We start from the raw sequence: 21,732 nt of genomic DNA on the forward strand, positions 1-21,732 counted from the left end.
AATGTTCATTTTAAAGAATACATAGAAACTCATTTTATGACAATCTCCTGCTCTACCCTTCTATACCCTTCTTCACCATCATCTAGAGACAGGCACTTAAAATATGCTGGGTGATGCTTCTGATATTTACCTCCACCATTTTATATAATATGCTTCTGCTGCCATTGACAACTCATGGATATTACACATCATCTTTTGATCTGTTATTATTACCATTGATGATTTAATGCTAGCCATAGCACTCCTCACTCCATACTCCCAGGGTGACTAACTATATGGCTATTTTGGTTATATCAATATAAGAAATTATATTGTAACTATGTAAAACGGTACTCATTAAGAAGTCAGGTATTACTCTAGAGGAGTGTTTTTCAAAGTGTCATCTGGGGACCCTTTCAAGGGACCCTTTCAGATGTCAAAACTATTTAATATTAATTCTTAAAGATTTGTGAATGGAGAGATTTTCCGGAATGTACATGATTTATGGTATCACAACAGACTAAATGCAGAAGCAGATATGAGATTTTAGTTGTCTTCTATTAGGCCAGACATTTAAGAGGTCTATAAATTGTAAACCACTGCAACTCTTCTCATTAAATATTTTTGTGTTTTCAAAAATACAATTTTTCATAAAAATAGATATCTTAACATGAAAATGTTTCTTGTTACTTTCAAATGATTTCATAAGTACATATGTGAACATTTCTCAGTTTCAATTCCTAATATGGTAAATATTGATAGATATAACGACATAAACCAAAGGTGTTTGGTGTCTTCAATAATAAGAGTGTAAAAAAGTCTTGAGACCAAAAAGCTTGAGAATCGCTGCTCGTAAATAGTTCACTTCATCAATACATTTCTGTTGCATTTTAAAGATAATTACCTTTGAACTCTTTGCTTAGGATGTACCTACCTTTTTTTTTTTTATATCCTTTATTGCATCTATTCAAAGCTGTTTAATTTTATTCCTCAAGCAAATCAGACATCCTACCAAACTGATTTTTTTTTTTCTGGGGGCCTCTAACCCTGAGGCTTCTATTTTATTCTTTATTCTGAACTGGTCACTGTCTTGGTCTCCTTTTTCTTTTTTCTTTTTTTCTTCTCCTGCTCCCCTCCTCTGCACCCTACCCAGGGGTGATTGCTTTCAAATAGTTTAGAAATGTTTGGTGCACAACCTTTGTCCCGGAAGCTCCTTTGTTCCCCCCACCCCCAAGTATGTTGCTTTCTTGTGTGTCTCCAATCCTTATGTTTTTCCTGTATCAAGTCCCTTATTTTGCTCAAGCACTCCCTTGAAAAGTTTCCTAAGAGGGCATGGGATGTAAATTTTTAGAATCCTTGCATTGCCTGAAAATCTTTATTCTCGTCTTATATTTTATAGGTATACTTGCTTAGTACTAAAGTTGTGGTTGAATATTTCTTTAGGATATTCAAATCCTTACTGCACCATCTCCTAAGCATGCATTGTTGAAAAGACCACCATAGTTCTGATTACAATGGAATTCATCAGAGACCCTTTGAAGGCTTCCAGAATTTACCATTTTTGTTTATTCTTTGATCCTGAAGTTTTACAGTAGCATACCTTTAGCTCCGTCTTTATTCATTTGTGCCAGATAATCATGCCCTTCATTTTTCAGAAGCACAGTTGAATTACTTCTTTGATAATTTTCTCTTTGTTCTTTACTCTATCTGGGAATTTTCTTAATGGAATTCTAGACTACTTTTATTAAGACTTAAAAAAATTTATTTTACTCCTTTTTTTGCACTTTTATTTTAGTTTCTGAAATATTTGGTCAACTTGCTTTTTCAAGTATATCACTGAATGCTTTTTATTAGGTACTTCTAAGGGATTTCTTAAAATCTACTCTTTTATTTCTTCTAAATTGATGGGAGCTTGAAATATAAATATGCAATTCAACCAATTAAGCTTTCTTTGTCAAGTTCTGATACGAATTCTATGGCAGTTTCCTGAAGAATACTAAAAAAATTCATGCTTTCTCTCCCCACTGGAAGTCTTTAAGTATCACTTGGGTTGTATGTTACAAGTTTCAAGCCCTGACATCCTCTAATTTCCACAAAAATCTAAATGTTTTATGAAGGAGATAATTGATGGCCCATGAAGAGCTAGACTTGTTAATTTGTGATGACTTTGGTTGGGGTGTCTCTTTGTTTGATTTTGAAGATTTTATTTATTTATTTATTTATTTATTTATTTATTTATTTATTTTAGTATTTATTTATTTATTTTAGTATTTATTTATTTATTTATAGCATGAGTTGGGGGGGCAGAGGGAGAGGGAGAGAGATGATCCCACAGCCTAGATCATCATCTCTTCCTTAAGGTGCCCCAGCTAAGAGGGGCTGGCTGACATGATCTTTGGTCTTTCCCACTCAGCCACAGGGCTCCTGAGGAAGGTCTGTGATCCAAGGCCTGATCGCCAGGAAGTTATTTCCAAACACCTTTAACGGGTAGGCTAAAGTCAAAAGGGACCAAGCTTAGGGATTAATCTGTATACAAAATAATCCCACCACCTTTCCTCATGGCCCACATCTTCTGTCTTCCCCAGGTGAGGCATACAGCTGCACAAATTGGTCTATGGATGTCACAGGGAATAGAAGTCTAAGGAAGATAGGGGCCCTTGATATCCTTTTACTGCTTTTATTTTTTTGAATTCCAAATAAAATTGCATTAAAAAGGAGGAGAGGTCTACCGCTTTATACAGTTCCAGAGACCAGTGGCAATCTCAAAAGACACTTTTAACTTAAAAATTCTGGGACCATAAAAAATACTGAGAAGTTGAAGTTCAAGTCATTTAAAATTTACATATACGGATAGTTAACATGTATTCTTATCATGTTCCAGACACACTACCAAGTGCTTTACATGTACTATCTCAACAGACCTGCTAACAACCATACAAGGGGGTGCATGCTTTTGTTATCTCCGCTTAGCACAGGAGGAAACACAGGCATGGAGAAATTCAGTCACTTGCTACAATGACCACGATCAAGGACCCACACCCTGACAGTCTGAGTCCAGAGCTCAAGTTCTGGATCATCACACTAGTCAGAGGGGGTAAATGAAAATAACTGAACTATTGGATTACTTTGTGTAAGTCTTCAAAGGAAATATTTCAACAAATCTATAAAAATGATTAATTACTGTATAAGGTGTTCATATGCAAACGGCTATCTGGTACACTGAACACAACCCTTTAGGAGGTAAGCAAAAAATAAATTTTGTTGAAATATACCAGGAGAGGTTAATTGTTTTAACATTTTTCATGAACTCCTGAAAAGGTTTCAGGATGTTGATGTCTTTCCTGTCTTAATTCTGATTACTTTATTAATTTTCTCAGCAAGTTCTCTGTAGATAAACTTGCAAACTTAAACCAGCATAACTCTTATCTGGATGACTATACATTCGAAATTACTGGGCTACAAAATAATCAATGCACGTACCCCTAAAATAATTCAATGCTCCATGAATAGTTCATTGCAAAAATTCACGCTACTCTCTTGTTAGTCCTAAAGTGAATTCAAACCTAAATATGGATTGAGGAAGATTGGAAAAGTGAACTTACTACAGTGTTCGTAACGGAGAGCTGGGGAAGATAATATCACTTTGTAGGAATTCACCGCTTACAAGGTTCTCACTTACATCATTTTATTCCCCACAAGAATCCTGAAAAGTCGGCAAAGAAGGTATTATTGCTGTCCTTCTACCTTCCATTTTTCTGATAGATCCCATTTCAGGACACAGGACTCACTGAAAGCCACAGCACAACTTCGCTGGGGGGTCTGACTCCAGCTGTTCTGGACACCCCCAGTCTAGGTCCTTTCCGCTGCATGATGTCATACTCCGCTGGGCAAATACTATCCAGCATGAATACATGGGCATGTCTATCCAGTAGAGATCACAAACTCTTGGTTTGTGGGCTGATTCTAGCCTTCAGATCTGTTTTGCTTTGCCTGAATAGTTTTCAAGTTTGAATTACTTTCTGACAAAGTAGTTGATTTGGCAACAGGCCACTAGAGATGAGTAGTTATCTACTCTGTTTAGAGGAGGCACATCTATTCCAGAATGCCATAGTCTTCACTATGCCTCATCATATCCCCTGGACTGCATTTTGTCATTTATCACCATAAAATCAGACTGCTTCATTCATTTATATAACCTGTTTCCTGATATAAAGTAAATTATCTGTGGGAATGAGCAGCATTCCACAGACTCTTGGTAGTTTTTCTTGGCCAATGTGGACAGGGTAGCGTTTGTGCATCTTCCTAGCTCTGGTTCCTGACGTTCATATGGCAAACTTTCCATCTTCATTTTCTTTATTAAATTGTCCCCCTGATGAAATGGTGAGACAGCTGTGAAATGAAGAATTTTTTCACCTAGAAATAATTATCTCCCATACCATTTTTAAGTCTCTTTCAAAATATTACAACTAACTCATTTTCAAACTCCCTACCCCACAAGAATGTATATTCTCTAAGATCCCCAAATTTCGCTTGTTCATCACTATAATCTCAGCACCAGGGACAGTGACTGGCACTCAGTAAATATCTGGTGACCAAATGAATGAAGTGGGAGTAGTGAATCATAACTGGGCATTACTGGAACCTCTCCGTGTGGTCCTTCAGACACAGTTGGCTGTTGGGATGGTCTTGTAGATAAAGAGCCCAATAGGAAATTATCGGTGTCTTAAGATAAGTCACTTCCTAGATGCTGAAAAGATCTGGCTCAAAAATTTGTTTGTGTTGTTTATTTATAAAAATGCTCCATTGAAATTTCAACTTCTGTATTAAACTAACTCTGCATTTATGGAAACCTTAGCTTTCAAGAAAATATAATTATCTTACTTAGACTCAACTAAGCTAATTGGCTTAGACCTTCAATCAACCTGGTTTTCTTTGCTGTGCCAAGGAGAAAATGGCTTTCAGCCCAGCCTGCCTGCCTCTTTTCTTAGGGTCAGAAATCTTCCATGTGCATCTCAGGGCTGCAGAACAGCTTTTCTGTCAAGAACAACTTGAATCTAATTTACTTTAGCCTTTAGCCACCTGCTTACAACTCATAAGAAAAAATGAAGTGTGGCCTGGACCCTGACATCTAACTTCTACTCACCTTCAGGATGCCTCCTCATCCTCAACTGTCCTCAAACTCCCTTCTCCTCTCTTTGCTTCTTTCCTCTGCTTTCTCTTCCTTCTCCCTTTCCCCTCCCCCCATCTTTCTTTAGTCCCCTTAGTCATGCCTTTTCATGGTTGTCTTTTTAAAATATACAAGATATCTTGTTTTCTCACCATGATTTGCTTTAAAGGGTAGCAGGCAAGATTAAGAAAGCACATATGTTCCTTCTTTTAGGACTCGGACCTTGGACTTCTGTTTACTCAGCACCCTGTGCTGTGCAACTGTTCCAGTAGGCAGCTGGCTAGCCTTTGAAAGGCCTGGAGGCCAGCCAAGCGGGGGTCATGGCCAGCTATGGGGAAAGTGAGAGAACTGTCCTGGCAGTGCTCCAAAAACAAAGCCAACAAGAAGCCAGATCAAACCAGACAGGTTCCAGACAAAGCAGGCCGGAGACTCCGACCAAGTGCTTGCTCCCAAGAAATGTCCTCCCCAAGTAATAAATATTCCCCACCTTAGTTAACATAGGTCAATAAAAGATAGAGACCCAAACCCGGAGTGCAGCTCTCTCTTGTGCTCACCCATCGTCACATCTCCAGAGCGTACTCCCACCTTTAGTAAACTTTCCTCCCTGCACCAATGAGACTAAGAGCCTCCAGGGACAGTGTAAGGCACATATGGGCTGGGCCTCAGGGCCTGGAGGATCTCCCCAGGCCACCAGGGAGCACAATTTAAGCTACTGTGGATGTGAAGAATTCTCTCTGTACCTTTTTCCTTTCCTTCTGAATGCTTGAAAATCATTTAAATATGAGGTTTCTTTCTTTTTTTCCTTTTAAATAAGTGGATTGCTCACTTTGCTTTTCATGAAATCACAATACTTTAAGTTAAAAGAAACTTCAAAGATAATCTCATCCAGGGGCGCCTGGGTGGTGCAGTCATTAAGCGTCTGCCTTAGGCTCAGGGCGTGATCCCGGTGCTCTGGGATCGAGCCCCACATCAGGCTCCTCCGCTGGGAGCCTGCTTCTTCCTCTCCCACTCCCCCTGCTTGTGTTCCCTCTCTCGCTGGCTGTCTGTCTCTCTGTCAAATAAATAAATAAAGTCTTTAAAAAAAAAAAAAAAAAAAAAAAGATAATCTCATCCAGTCCTTGTTCTATGGAGAAAATGAGGCAAGGCTCAGAAGGTAATATTAAGCTTCAGAACCAGAATTAAAATCTGACCTTCTGACTCTTAGTCCAGCACTATTTTTTTCTTATCTCTTTTTCTTTTCTTTTTTTTAACTGTTTGAATTGTTTGTTCTTTTTAACTTAGCTACTTTTCTTTTATTTCAGTGAAGAGAGAATTTAAAAATAGTTATCATTCCGGAGTTTTGGGTTCTCTGTGTTTTGGATTCTCTGTGTTAGGGTTCTCTCTCTCTCTTTTTTCTCTTTGCTTCATGTTTCCATGTGGAAGCACCTCTGTTAGAGTAACATAGCTGGCCTCTCTGCCCATCACTCACTTGACTACTAAAGGAAATGGGCAAAAGAACTGAGTGTAGACTGCTCAACCTCTCTGCCTCCTGCCCTGCTTTCCCCACCTTCTGTAATATTCCATGCTATTCCTTTCACAGGGCCGGTTCTGCTATACCTGCTCCTGAGTGGGTAAATTTGCCTAATTTGGGGCAAAACATTCATATGCAAGATAATAGCACAGTATGATGAGGCAGTGGGTGACACAACCATGTGGGACGCAAAAGAGGAGGAGCTACTCAATGGTAGAGAAAAATAGAAAATCGGAAGGGAGCTGGCTTGTGAGAGATTAGTTCTCTTTGAGTGAAATCTTTCAGACACCTATCTCATTAAAATGTGGATAATATCACACAAGCATGTTGAAGCTTGGACAACAGGGCCAGACACCATCATTCCAGACAGATCACGTCAAAGTCTTCCTTGTTTTTCTCTTACTTGTCAATGCGAAAGAGAAGCAACTTGATTTGGTCTAAAATATTTGCTTCTGAAATAACTGTGTTGATTTAGGAGAAAATTTTTCTTAGATTTTATGCCAAGATTTAAGAAACTGGATAAATGAATTAAGGAATAATCCCAGCTGAGAGAGAACAATCTTTAGCTGGAGGAAAATTTAAATACGGAAGTAATTTAAAACTCAATTGTTATGCCATCTTAAGGAAACTTGAAATGAACACAAATATAACTTCTTTCTCGTTAAAAGAAAAACTCAGTCATAAGATGATGCTTTGGGGAAATCTTTATTTGTAACTCTGTGTGTGTGTGTGTGTGTGTGTGTGTGTGTGTGTCTGCATATGCGTCTGCATATTCTAATTGGATGCTTTTATGCTTTCCATATGGATCATTGTAACATTAATTCCCTCATTTCAACCATAGTTTATGTTTCAATATCAAAATACAAAGTATATAAAAGAAGTTCCATTTCCTGTGTCCCTTGTTCTTTTCAAAATAAAAATGTATTTTCACAGGGATGGAACTGTATCCTGTTAAAGACTTCAATAGCAAATCTAATGAAAGTTAAGTGTTTCTTTTCATATCGAGAATAGTAACACAAGGTGACATTCTTACCAAGCAAGTGAGGTTATGTTCTTCAAGCAATAATTTTCAAAGAGAGAAACAGAACTGAAGTAATATATAATTGGATCTACTAATAAGGAAGTGCTGAAGAGAAATGTTCCCACCAACAATGATTACTCAGGAATTGGTCAAGTCTCCTCTGTGACACCCTCTGTCATCCCTGTTCTATATTCCCAGTTCTCTTTGCCTGATGTTCTGGATATCCCATTGCTAAGTAATATCTTCTTGATTTGCCTAGGTTATGTGAAGCATGGATAACAAGAGGAAAGTCATTCTGCTGTGTACTTGTAGTTACTGTACAAAAAGAAATCCTTTTTTATGGCCAGTCTCATAAGTAAAGACCAAACATGACACCTTGCTCTCTTTTAATTACCTTTACCATTCCCTCTGGAGTTATAGAAAATTCTCGATCCCCACACTACCATCCACTGATTACCAGGCCTTTCAAATTTATTACAAAATATTGTAAGTAATTCATCTTTTCCCATCCTTCCTGTAGTGGATGCAGTCTGGGAGCAAAGTTTTTTTCTATCTGGTTCACTACTGAGCACAACTGGCCCATATTAGATAGTGCAGTGAGTTGAGTGAATGAGTGAACTGGGCATGACTGGAGCTTTTCCAGAACAATCATTCAGAACACAGTTTGCCATTGATTGGAGCTCACGTATGCCTTGAGGGAAGACTCTGCTTATGGATGGAAACTTCACCAATTAATAAGCTCTTCTGCTACTTAAAGAAGAATATTTCTATTTTGAACAAACTATTCTATAATAAGGATCCCAGCTGACTACAGTCTTCCTGTTTTTGAAATTTTAAAGACTAATCAACTACTAGTATTCTCTCAAAAGACAAAAGGATGAGGCCATATGATAAAACCCAAGTATCTATTAGAAAAAAGCATGAGACGCTTGTATTTTCCATCTTATAATCATTTGACGTTAGACATGTTGGCATTGCTCTCTACTCACATTCAATATTATTTTAATTGAAATATCAGTTGCAGTTCCGAGGGCATGTTAAACGCCACTTTTAGGCAACAGGCTTGAGCAATAGAAACTTGAGCAAGGCAAAAGGGCCCACAGTGACTACCAAGCTGACGCAAACAGGCTCATTAAGCAACCCACCTTGAAATAGCCATAGACCCTAACTGACAGTTACAACCAGACACAGTTCCTGAGATTACCAAAAACGAAAATTCCCTGCGTCCCCATACCCCTCACTCTGCCGGTTTAACTTTGGCCCCTGACCTCTGCTTCCCAGTGGCACACAGCCTCTCCTCTGCTGTCTTGCCCGCTGCTCCCTCGCGTTGTATTCAAAACACTTTTATCTCTTCTGTTCTGCCTCCAGTGGATTCTTTCACCACCTGTGCCACGGCCCCCATCCAGTCCAGATGCCCCACAGATGTGAATGTGTTAAGGCAAGAAAACAAACACAACCCCCCCAAAACCCCCAAAACAAAACAAAAAGATTTTAGTAGAAAAGATAATGCTCCAATTCAGTTGAAATGCTTTTCTTTTAATGATCCTTTTGTTATTTTGTGGTTTACTCATCCTTTCCTTTCCCACAGCTCTCAGCAGACTAGCCTGTTGGGCTCCTCCTTCTCACTGAAAGAAGCCCTGAGAAGTAAGGGAAGTGTTGGCTGCAGACAACACCACCACTGGATGGAGAAATTTGTTGTGAAAAGCTTACCTGGTTCATTAGGAAAGTGTGATTTTGAAAACAAAATAATTTTCTAAGAGTGTTCTAAATCACTTTGGCTGCCCTTGGGGCTCATGTTATAATGGAGCTGATGACAGAGCAATAGGCATCCTGGAGACATCAAAAACGTATTTGTTGAGGGCTTTTTTTTTAATCATATAATTCCAAATAAAACTGAGAACTAAGAAGGATGCCAAAGAGAGGTCCAGGAATCCTGGCATGATGCCAAAATGTTTGTACTTGCTAAAACTCTTGCCAACGATCAGAAGATAATGCTGCAGAATTTCATCTAGAACTGGCCCTTGTATAGACCCAATTTTATAACTCTTAATTTTTGTCATTGTTTAAAGCAGAAAAGCAGTAGCTATGTGAAATGTTGACTAAGGGCTCCTGAAGGAACAGAGACCTGGCAGCAGATTCCAAGAGCAGGGAGATTGAAAACAACAAAAACAGATAAAAGGTGCAAGAGAGCAGATTTTGCCACCCCAAAATATGCCTCTTTGGCACGTTGATTATTTTTAAAATACAGCAGACACGGAAAACCCAATAGAAGTTACTGTTTTGTAAGAGGTATTCACATTTATAAGGAAAATCTCCATTTGTAAGGATGTCTCCCTTGCTGCACCCGGAGGAGGCAATCTCTAGAACTCTTATCAATGCAGATGGCAACAACTTAAATCTGCTTAACAACCTTACCCTTATACACTGTTTTTCCTGGTAACTTCCCATAGCTGGGCTCCTTTCCCCAAAGGTCTTCTTTTGTCTTTAGCTGAAGATGGTATTTAAGGCGATGGCTTTGGTCATTTCAGTGAGTTACTTGGTTTTCCTGGGTCTCTCCCATATATATGTGTTATTAAACTTTTGTTTGTTTTTCTACCGTTGATCCGCCTTACACTGATTTAATTATCAGACCAGCCAAAGGACCTAAAACGGAAGAAGGGAAAACTTTTCTGCCCCTATAAAGGGCTTCCAAAATACAGCAGGTTGGCAGATGCAGAATGAAGATGTGAAATTAATAAAAGAAAATCTCCTTTAAAATGAAGTCAGGAGACCCGAAGGGGGTACCTCTCACGATCTACTACGGTCAGTCATCAACTGCAGATACCAACAGGAAGAAAGGAACCTTGCCAATAATGTTACTTTAGCTACTTTATACCTCAGCAGGAGGAAAAAAGGTTTTTCTTCCTGCCCCGCCCCCCACCCACAAGAGCTCAGCCAATGAAAAGCCACTATACTTTGAACTCCAAGTTCACTCCAGTGGACTCTTTTCTTTATAATAACCCTCCCGACTTCCCTTTTTATCTACAAAAGAGCACTCCTCGCATTTGTTCTCTGGACTTGCCTATGGCTTTGTGGCAGCTTGCTCGACCTAAACTGCAATTCTCTGCTATTCCTGATTAAACCCATTCTTGCTGGTAAAATAACTGACAGTTTTATATTTAAAGTTAACAAAGATAAACAGCTTTCAATGCTCTCGAGCCAGTTAATGTTTTTCAACCTGCAAAATAAGTGATGTATACATAATGACGTAACTAAGTATTAAGAAAATACATTGGGTAAAACAGCCATGTTTAAGAAGAAAGATTTTAGAACACTTTTTATTTCAGAAAGATTTCTTTTGAAAGATTCCCATTAGAAATGGTCTAAATAAAAACTGAAGCTTTGGTGATTAAAGAGAGAGACAGTCAGCCACTTATGGCAGCATGACACCACACTATGAACACAAGCTTTAGCATCAGGGAGCTCTGGGAGGTGTGATATTAAGTAAGATTGACACTGTGTCTCATTTTCCTCATCTGTAAAATAGGCTTCACGTGCCTATATGAAATGGAGTTATAATGCAGATAAAAGTTAATTGATATATTCTAAATATCTGGCACAGAGTCGAAATTCAGTATGTGGCATTTTCTCCAGAATGGTAAGTAAATGAAGCATTTGAATTTTCTTATGTATGATGAGGCAGCATTATTCAAATGGGGTACCCGGAAAACCCTAGCTAGGAATCTGACCACATTCTCTGTCCTACCCAATTTTGAGATTATGAACTGCCAGACCTCCAGATTAGTGGAGAAGCAATAATAACCTTTGGGCAGTTGGCCTGATATGGTAACTTGCACTGGCTCTTCTGAAAGACAAAGTTTGCATCAAAGTAAGGGGAAAGGAAGGAATTAACATAGCATTTGTAAAATACAGTTCTTCATTTTTTTTAAAGTAGATATTTCAACTAAAGCATTGGAAGTCATTATGGTGGAAGTGTAGAAATACCAAAAATGATTATTCCTTTTTATTTGGCATCATAAATTCACACAGAACTTATATTTTATGAACTTCCCAATATTCAACTGTTTCGATCTACAAAAGTAACAAGTGGATATGGTTCAATCTAATCACTACTAAAGGTAATGATCCACTGTCTCATTTAAAAATGAGACAAGGAATAAAAGGATGCATAGAGCTGAATATTTTGTATTACATATTTGTCAACTGGTCTGCATATGAAAAACTATATAAAGAAATAATTTAGGGGAGAACATAAAGTTGTCGGTACCATTTGCTGTCCTTGTAAGCTTAGCTTCATATCCAGCAGCTGGTCTCTCCCATTCAGATTCAGATCTGAACCTCATGCAATTCTTCAGCTTTGGAACAGACTTTATGCTTGCTAACTGATATTATACATATTTCCAAATTGCACTGATTTGTATATTTTTCTCTTTTTGACTTTTCTGGGCCCTAAAAATTATTTCTGACCCTGGGTAACTCATGGGGCTCTTATTGAGTGTTATAAAAGTAGGTGAGTTGCGGACTTAAAGATGATGAAAATCACTTTTTTTCAAAGAAGCCCTTGATTTTATTTAGATTTTAAAGATTTTTCTTCTGGAGACATTAAGATACCTTGATGAATTTACTAACTGAAGATTTTGGTGTAGTAATAGTAGCAACTGATGAAGTAAGATTTTACTGATCTCTTTAGAGATTATTAAGCCCCAAGGTTCGTCGGACTATGAAGATTTGCACCTTTCCACTTTAAGAAGCCATTTCATCTAAACAGAATCTCCTGCCTGTATTGGGTAATAGTAGAAATTCAGAATCATTAGCTAAATTAATTGTTTCATGTGGTTGGTCTTTAGAATGTTATAAACTGCAATGGAATTACTGACTTGAGAGCAATTAATGGGATGTACTGAGTATATATTCTAAGCAATGCTATACCTGTCATTTGCAATGACCAATTAAAAACTATCAAAAGGAAACTGTTGATGAATCTTAGTGCCATCAAAATAAACCATCTAGAACAATTTACAGATGCTTCATGTCTGTATAGTTCGCGTCTCCTCAGACCCTGAAGTCATTTTGGATACTGCCATTTACATATTATGCCAATGTCCTGTAGTTTTCAAGGAGAAAGTAAAAGTTTGGAAAGGTTTTTAAAACCCGTTAAGTCATAGAGGCAGGGACAGAATGCATGTTTCTCCTTAGACCAGGAGTTGAAAATTAGATCCCTACTCTGGGGCGACAGAGGCATTCAGACGAGTGGGGATGGCACAAGGTCTCAGGATCAGAGACGGAGGGAAGTCTGAGAATGTGAAGCACTTGGAAGCACACAGCCTTTTAAAGCCACTTAGCTCCACTTGGCTACCCCTTAGATGTTGTCCTATGGGAATGTGGTTCCAGTCGAGCTAGATACTATGATTTTCAACAAATACAAATATGTGGAATTTTATATGAAATACACATCTAAATGTTGATAACTGTTTCAAATATTAAGCCCTGGGGGTCAAATAAAACACATTTGTGGGCTGTCAGGAACCAACCTCTGGATTAGATTCTAACATCCTCTGTAGATACAGAAATGCTACTAAAAATGACGGATGTTGAGATGCTGTCCTTCATCAATATTTATGACAAAGGAAGTGTTCTTAAAAAAGAAAGTAGAGTATTTCATTAATTGATAGCTAGTCAGTGGCCACTAGGTTGCTGCAACATTTTCATTATTGAGAAGATTAAAAAAGATAGACGTATTCACTGACTTTCTCTGGTTTATAAATCTGTTAGTTGAGAAGAAAGGGATTTCATGATAGGATTGTAAATTATCGGGAATGGAATACTAAGAAAGGATCAAAGTTGTATTGAAGGGATGATTCCACACAAGCTGAAGGCAGAATAGGACTTTTCAAGTTCCATACAGCGCCACATATTGTCTGTTATACAAAAATAGGGAAGGAGCCGAGATGCCCTTCAACAGACGAATGGATAAAGAAGGTGTGGTCCGTATACACAATGGAATATGACTCAGCCATCAGAAAGAACGATTACCCGACATTTGCATCACTATGGATGGGACTGAAGGAGATTATGCTAAGTGAAATAAGTCAAGCAGAGAAAGACAATTATCATATGGTTTCACTTATATGTGGAACATAAGGAATAGCAGGGAGATCGTTAGGAGAAGAAAGGGAAAAATGAAGGGGGTAAACAGAGGGGGAAATGAACCACAAGAGAGTTTGGACTCCAAGAAACAAACTGAGGGTTTTAGGGGGGGGAGGGGGATGGGCTAGCCCGGTAATGGGTATTAAGGAGGGCACGTATTGCATGGAGCACTGGGTGTTATACACAAACAATGAATCATGGAACTTTACATCAAAAACTAATGATGTACTGTATAGTGACTAACATATCATAATAATAAATTTTTTAAAATTTAAAAAATGGGGGAGGGATAGATAACATGAAGAAGAGAAAATCGGAATATTTTATTATCCTAGATTGTTGCTCTTGAATTGAAATATTACATTTGACAAAGTTGAAATGAACATTTTATATAGATGGAAGTAAAAAAAAAAATCCATTAAGGAATATACAGACTCTATGAAACAATTTGTAGGTCCTTGAGGGGCACGAAGAGAAATTTATAGAATCTCTAAGCACAATGTGTTCTTTAGCTACCCCAGACATCACACAGCATCTGTTCAGTGGATGAAGCAAGGGGCAGAGAGTAAGGGTCCATTTCTATTTCTGGCATTGATTGCTCTGGGATCTGGAGGAACAGAGTGTCACCTTTTGTCACTCAAGGTACCCCATAAGTTAAGAAAAGACAATGCGTAGCCCAAAGGCATTTTGGACATCAGTCCTGACATCTATAAACCATTTGCACATTTTTAAAATCAAGGCAGTGCGAAAACAAGGAATGCTATTCTCCCTGTTCGTGATTTACAGAATTAATGAAGAATTGCAACGGCCAGCAACCCATCAGATTCCTATTGGAATATCTTGTTTGTTTTACATCTCCCCTCATCCTGGAGCTCATCGTGTTCATTTCTAAGCAATGTTCTTTTCATCCACTTTTGCTTTGCATTTAATTTAAATGAAAAAGTAGCTCTAGGCAGAATCATTATTTAAATTGCAATCTCTGGAGTGCCTGGGTGGCGCAGTCCTTAAGCCTCTGCCTTCGGCTCAGGGCGTGATCCCGGCGTTATGGGATCAAGCCCCACATCAGGCTTCTCTGCTAAGAGCCTGCTTCTTCCTCTCCCACTCCCCTTGCTTGTGTTCCCTCTCTCACTGGCTGTCTCTCTCTCTGTCAAATAAATAAATAAAAATCTTAAAAAAAAAATAAATTGCAATCTCTATACTCTCCTTTGGAAATTGAGGCATCCAAAAATGTAAGACTGCAGTTAGGTAAAAAGATAAGTTACATGCTAAAACCCAGGGCCCCAGCTATAGGGCATGAATACATAAAGTTCCTTGTCTTCATTTGTATCCTTCACAAGTTGTCCTTTGCTAGTTTTGAGTGAGATGCTAACTATATTTGACTCATATGCTCACCTTCATTCTTTAGAAAAATGTTAAGTGAGAAATTTGAAGATCAAGTTTGTATATAAAAATATACTTACCTCTCTCTTACAGCTTGATGCACAATATGGAAAATAATACTTTTTCTATCTACAATTATACATGAACTATCACACCAAATTCCCAAATAAAGGCAAACCCAAAAAAGAGTTCACACTTTATGGAAGAAAACATTCTCTTCTATTACCTAATGTCCGATTTTCAGGAAATTAGGTGAGTTCATATTATTTAATGTAATCGATTATCCTAACCTTCCAGGGAACTGACCTCAGTAAGTACAATGTTCTCACAGTTCCAGCAATTCAATTACATCAAATTATATTTATTTTTCATATATAAATATAAATAAATAAAATATATATATAATGTTGCACACATAAACACATACATCACACACACACGCACACACGCATACGCACACATTCTTTTTTTGATTTTGAAGAATGATATAAAAATCAGGGGCCCTAGAACATAAAACAGAGATGAAGGATTATTTGCAAACACTTGGCTGTTTTACATATTGAGCCCAACAAAAGACATGTACTCTTCATGGATATTAGCATGTTACCAAATTCTACTGGGGAAGAAATGGATTTTTAAAACATGCCTGCTTTGCAAGTGCTCCCTTTCAAACCAATTCCTGCAAATACCATACCTTCCGGAGGGGTTTGAGTTTAGTCTCCATTATGAAGTCATACTTGCAGAGCTCACAGCAGCGCGTATCTGAGCTCTTGATCCACTGGTGGAGACAGGACTGGTGGACAAAGCGCAGGGTGCCCGTGCAGCGACAGGGTGTGATGAGAGGGCTCTCTTCATCCCCTTCACAGTGACAGATCCTGGAGAAGGACACAGCAGTCAGGATGAGATCTCCCGGAGGGTATTTCACACCTGTGCATTTCCTCCCCGGCTCATACCAGACTGCATTAGAAACTGCAACCTGAGATTTAGAAAGCGTGCACATTTCACTCCAACCTGATCTAGAACTGAAGCTAGGCTCAATATAACAGTCTTCCGCTTGCTACTTACATCATATGATGAGCCGTTAGATACTAGTACCTCAAAAATGCACTATCATTTCATTCCTACACTAACGTGATTTTAACAGCACAACTATTGAGCCATATCCCCAGCTTAATCTATTTCTAGCTCAGTGTCTATAAGCATAAGCTTGACTTCACATATAAAAGTTGCGATTTATAGGCATTGTAAGGAATGTTTGAATCTGATAACGTTGTTTTATTGTGGTGACAGTTTTATAGAAATGTAATTTAGTACCTATGATATCCTACCAATGTAGAAGAATTATGATAAATCTTAACATGTTACCAAAGAATAAGAATATTGAAAATTTCAGGTTGGAAATACTGTATTTTCCTAGGAAGATACGTGCATATTTGGTCACAATGAATGGCCTAAACTGTCAATAATCATTGTTTAAAAGTTGCAAAGATACCTGATTGCATAAAGTTGTTCAAGTACAGTAAATTCTCTTGTTTTAAAATGTTAGTTATTACATCTCCCAAGGAATTCAGAGTTCAACTACTTTACTGAATTACTATGAATTCAAATGTCATAGATTCAGTCTATGAAATCTTCATTATTCTCATCTACAAATTTTAAGAAAGAATTTGCTTTTCTCATTAGATTAGATAAGCTTTTCATATCTCAAGATCATGAATTCAAATCTTAGTACTTCAGTAATTCTTGTGATTTTTCCAGCTGTTAGAAGTTGTTAATAAATTTGATTGGAAATATTTTTTGAAATCTTTTAAAAATATGAATGGCGTATTTCAAAAAATGCCTATAAAGTTACTTTTTTGAGTTGAGTTGTAGCAGCAGGCTTGAAGAACGTTTGAATTTCTCCTCCTTTTAGGTCTATATGCCCTATCCTCCAGAAGTATGAGTTTTAAAGAATGGATTTTTAAAACACACTTATCTATCTTAGCTGTTTTCTCAGGGGAAATGAAATGCTCTAATTGTTACTGCAGTAAGATACAGGAATTGAAACCAAGCCCTTCCCTAACCTCAAAATAAAGAAGTATGACACAGTACACCAGTATTTTGAATCTCTTTTTCTTAAGTTAAAATAATATAATCAAAAAGGAGCACTGACTAAAATCCCTAGGGTGGGAGTGATGAGATGAGATGAGAGCATAGGGAATTTCAAAATCAGGTCCTCCTTCTCCCCTCGCCTCCCCGGACTAAGGTAGAAGGTAGTAGTGTTAGATGTACCACCCTATATAAAAGGCTGGCGTGGTGGGGAAGAACTAAAAACTATCTGAAGTCTATTCTTCATATTCTATTCTATTCATATTCTAATATGAAAGTCCGGAATATCTCCTCTCACCAAATGTGAAGGTCCTAGGAATCCGGGTTTAGTGTACTTTGTATCACACTTGTTGCCAATAGAATATTGGCCTCATGATAGGTGTTCAGTAGATGTTTGTTGAGTAAAAGAATTGTTTCATCAACAAACTACGACTTATTATAAGAGCAATCAGTGAAAGCAAATCTGGGTTTCTATAGCACATTTGGTTGTAGTATTTATTTTTGGAGCTGTTGAAACCTAATGAATAATACGGCATGAGAGGTTGATATTTCTTATGTCCTTGAATCTCTTATCTCTCTGCCTCTACACAAAGACACTCCTTTAGATTAGGAGTCAGCAAACTATGGCCCAATTCTTACTGTGGCATGTTTTCGTAAATAACGTTTTATTGAAACACACCCACACACATTTGTTTATGTATTGTTTAGAGTTGTGTCTGCACTGTAACTGCAGAATTGAGCATTGCTGCAAAGACCATATGGTCACCAAGACCAACGTATTTACTACCTGTCTCTTTACAGGAAACATTTGCTTACCCTTGCCTTAAATATGGTGATTCTGGGGTGCCCGGGTGGCTCAGTCAGTTAAGTGTCTGACTCTTGGTTTCAGCTGGGGTCATGAGTTCAGGGTGATGAGGTTGGCCCCACCTCTGGCTCCACTCTGAGTGGGGGAGTCTGCTTGTGATTCTCCCTCTCTCTCTGTCCCTTTCCCACGCCACTCCCCTCACGTATGAGTGTGCCCTCTCTCTCAAATAAGTAAAAAAATCTTTTAAAAAATGGCGATTCTGAGTTAAAGACAATATATGACTATTACCAACAATAATAAAACCAAGTTTACAAAATCCAACATCTGCAAGTAACAAAAGTTGAAGTAACGGTTACATAGAGAAGCACACAATAAAAACAAAAGCCCTTCCTGGCCCAGCATTGAAACCTGCTGATCCATGAACGGTCTGCAGGGAGAATGGCAACATTTCTCATTTGAAAAAGAAAAAGTTGCAATTAATGCCATCTGATAATTTATTACTAAAAAAAGATCACATCAAATGTTGCACAGCTGCCAAGATGATTCTGAGGCTCTGGTTTCTTTCTTTCTTTTTTTTTTTTTTTACTGACATGAAAAAAGTAATTTATTCATAAGCAGATTTAAACAAAGACCTTGCTGATTACTGGGTTCAACCTGGCCTGAACAGTTTACTGATTGTAGTCCAACTTCCCATGTCTTACAGATTCATTTTTAAAAATGTCTGCTGAAACTGTTACCTGAAGCACCACCAGCAATTTCATTTCTTCATAAAATTAAGGTTATTTCCCATAGGGAAAATCAAAAGCTTGGTGTGTTTTCATTCCCATTTCACAAGATTTATTTTTACAGGATTTTAGCATTTTGATTTTCTCTAAATTATCCAACTTGAGTTGGACCCCAAGAGTCTTTTTCAAATCATGTTCAGATTGTTCTAAATGAATTTAAGAGCTAAATATCAACTTCAAATATCTACTAGAAATAAAAAATAATGTGATGATGCCATTACGAAAAGAATTAAACAATTCTTAAGCTGATATATTTTACACTAAACATAATTGCTAAATTATAAACGAAAACATAGTAATAAAAACAGACATGTTTTTTTCCAACAGATTAATTGTGTAGAGAAAATGATTTTAATAATAAAATTGCATTGTAAAATATTCATAATTTTAATGCATTTTTACCTTACGGGAAATTGAGGCTTGGGAACTGAGTGATTCTATAAAATTACTGGTGATTGACACTGGTGTCTGTCACCTACTGACAAGAACAAGCTGAATTCACAAATTTTATTGGCATTTTACTCTTTTAACTGTCTGCTTATAGTCTAATCAGTATATGTTGAGACTTTTACCATTTATGACTTGAATAAGCTACTACTTCCATATAACTTCTGGCTTTCTGTGAAAAGTAAACCACCAAATAGTATTAGGAAAATCAAATTCTGGAAATTGTGTGTGTGTGTGTGTGTGTGTGTGCACACTGAAAGTCCCTTTCTTAATGTTTGAGTTTTAAGAAAAGTAGGTTTTTGTTTGCTTTTGTTTTGGTCTTACATATCTTAAAATGATCTCCCCTGCGTCCCACCCCCTCCCTTGTCAAGACTTTTTGGTTTTGGTAGAATTTTTTTTTCTACATAAGCATTTTTTTTTCTTAAATAATTTATTGCTAAAAAGAAATTTTTGTGAGGGTCATAGTGATTATGTAATTTTGGGATTTTTTTCATTCATATATTCATTCATTCACATTTTCTCAGTCCTTGGCTATATGCAAAGAAAATTAGACAACAGCATCAGCATGTAGGGTGAATTGAGAAGGAGAGAGCAGAATCTAGAAGCAGATAAAACCCCATTTGGACAACTATTACAATCATCCAGAGAGTAAGAATCTGGAACAATACTGTGACACTGGGGAGGAGACTGGAGACCCTCAGTCTGCAGAATGCGAAGAGATGTCCAGGACCTTGCTTGGTTTCCATGTTAGCTGTGGCAAGAAAGCCCATTTACAATATGTAACTCCTAAAAGCAGTCCTCCCCATAATTTTCAGACAGCCTCTTAACTCTTTCTTCCCATATTCCATGCTATTTCCCCCCTTTTCTTTCCTTTATTTATTTATTCATTTATTTATTTATTTATTTATTTGTTTGTTTTTAAGTAGGCTCCACACCCAATGTGGGGCTTGAACTCACAATCCTGAGATCAATAGTCGCAGGCTCTACTGACTGAGCCAGTCGGGGTCCTCAGACTGACAAATCTTTCTTTTGGCAAATCTTTCTGATCTATCTCCTCACTTTTGTGCCAGCATTTTCCTCCATACCCCTCTCCAACTAAATAATCTTTAAGCGCAATAATTACAGATACGGCTATGTTTGTAGGCACTTAATCTGAATGTTAATCTTTAATCAAAACTAATTTTCATGCTGCGGAGTTTGGCATTCATCCTTAGATTTCACTTTCCTAAGCTAAAATGATTAGAATCCATGTGGGTGGAAGCCATATTGAAAGGTATTAAACAGCGGATGAGAAGTTAATGCTGAAGTAAATGAGGGCACAGATATAATTTCTTTTTGAGAAATAATAGCATAGCAGTGAAAGAAGAGCAGATTAGAGGCAATTGTATTTTTATTTTTAATTTTCATTTCATTTTATTTTTAACAGGGAAAAGGTGGACTGGTTCTTAAGCTGAACTGAAGGTGCCATAGAGATCTGAATTAAAAAAAAAGAATCGGTGAGAGAACGCCCCACGGTTAAATGAAGATTCTTGAGGAATCAAGAAAGAAGGGGAAAGGAACTATAGCAGAGGAGTATCTTTGGACAAGTGGAAAAATACACCGGAGGTAAACAGACGCTTTTTCCCTATGAGCAAGATGTAGAGAAAATAGGATAACTGAAGGAGACAGAATTGCGGTAGCGGGGTCTTCGGAGGGGTCTTCCTATCTTGAGCGGCACAGCAGACCATGTGTCTGCTCCACAGAAGGGAGGAAGGCATGGGGTTAAGGTCCTGGAGAGGCTGTCAGTAATTAGCAAAAGCCACTTGGAGCATGTGATGGGAGATTATCCAAGCATGAATATCAGCACCATGGAGCGGCGGTGAGGTCCCCGGTGGGATTAGACAGCACAAATGTACAGTGGACGCTGTTAGCACTGCCTTGAGTCAGCAGCGTTCAGCGCTCAGACAGCAAGCCTACGGCTGGTAGCGCAATCTAAAGCGTCTTGAGATCACTAAGTCAGAAATGGGAAGGACAAAGGAGTGAAGGTCTCTGAAGCATCAGCGAACACAGTGTGAAAACAGTTGGTCATAAGGTCTAGACTCTGCCGGGAGACGAGGGAAGCCATGTTGTGGTTAATGCACCATGGGGAAAGGATGGGTTTGAGAGACTGGAACTTACAACAATGGTGAAGAATCGATGTTGAAAGTGGGACGAAATGGGACAAAAGTTGTCTATGTGTAGCATATTCATATCCCTCATGGATGAATTCATATCCTTTTTGTTGTCCTTTTGTCCCCCCACTGTCACAGGAAAAACGTTTTAAAAATATGAAATTATTTGGTATTTGAGATTCACAAACAAACCAAATCCTGGCTCACATGCTCACTTTCTGCTCCAGTAAACTGGAGAGGTTCTTAGTTTACT

The 21,732-nt window shown here is 37.9% G+C and overlaps 1 protein-coding gene across 1 annotated transcript in view; it reads right to left on the bottom strand.

The window, feature by feature from the left end:
- The window catches only part of MARCHF1 (membrane associated ring-CH-type finger 1), an 88,311-nt gene that overhangs the window by 41,967 nt on the left and 24,612 nt on the right, over positions 1-21,732 (bottom strand). The window contains exon 2 of the mRNA XM_026499594.4: positions 15,899-16,079. Coding sequence (XP_026355379.1) covers positions 15,899-16,079 — 181 coding nt within the window. The remainder of the gene's footprint in view (positions 1-15,898; positions 16,080-21,732) is intronic.

Source organism: Ursus arctos, unplaced genomic scaffold (assembly GCF_023065955.2).
Source record: "Ursus arctos isolate Adak ecotype North America unplaced genomic scaffold, UrsArc2.0 scaffold_11, whole genome shotgun sequence".
NCBI lineage: Eukaryota > Metazoa > Chordata > Mammalia > Carnivora > Ursidae > Ursus > Ursus arctos.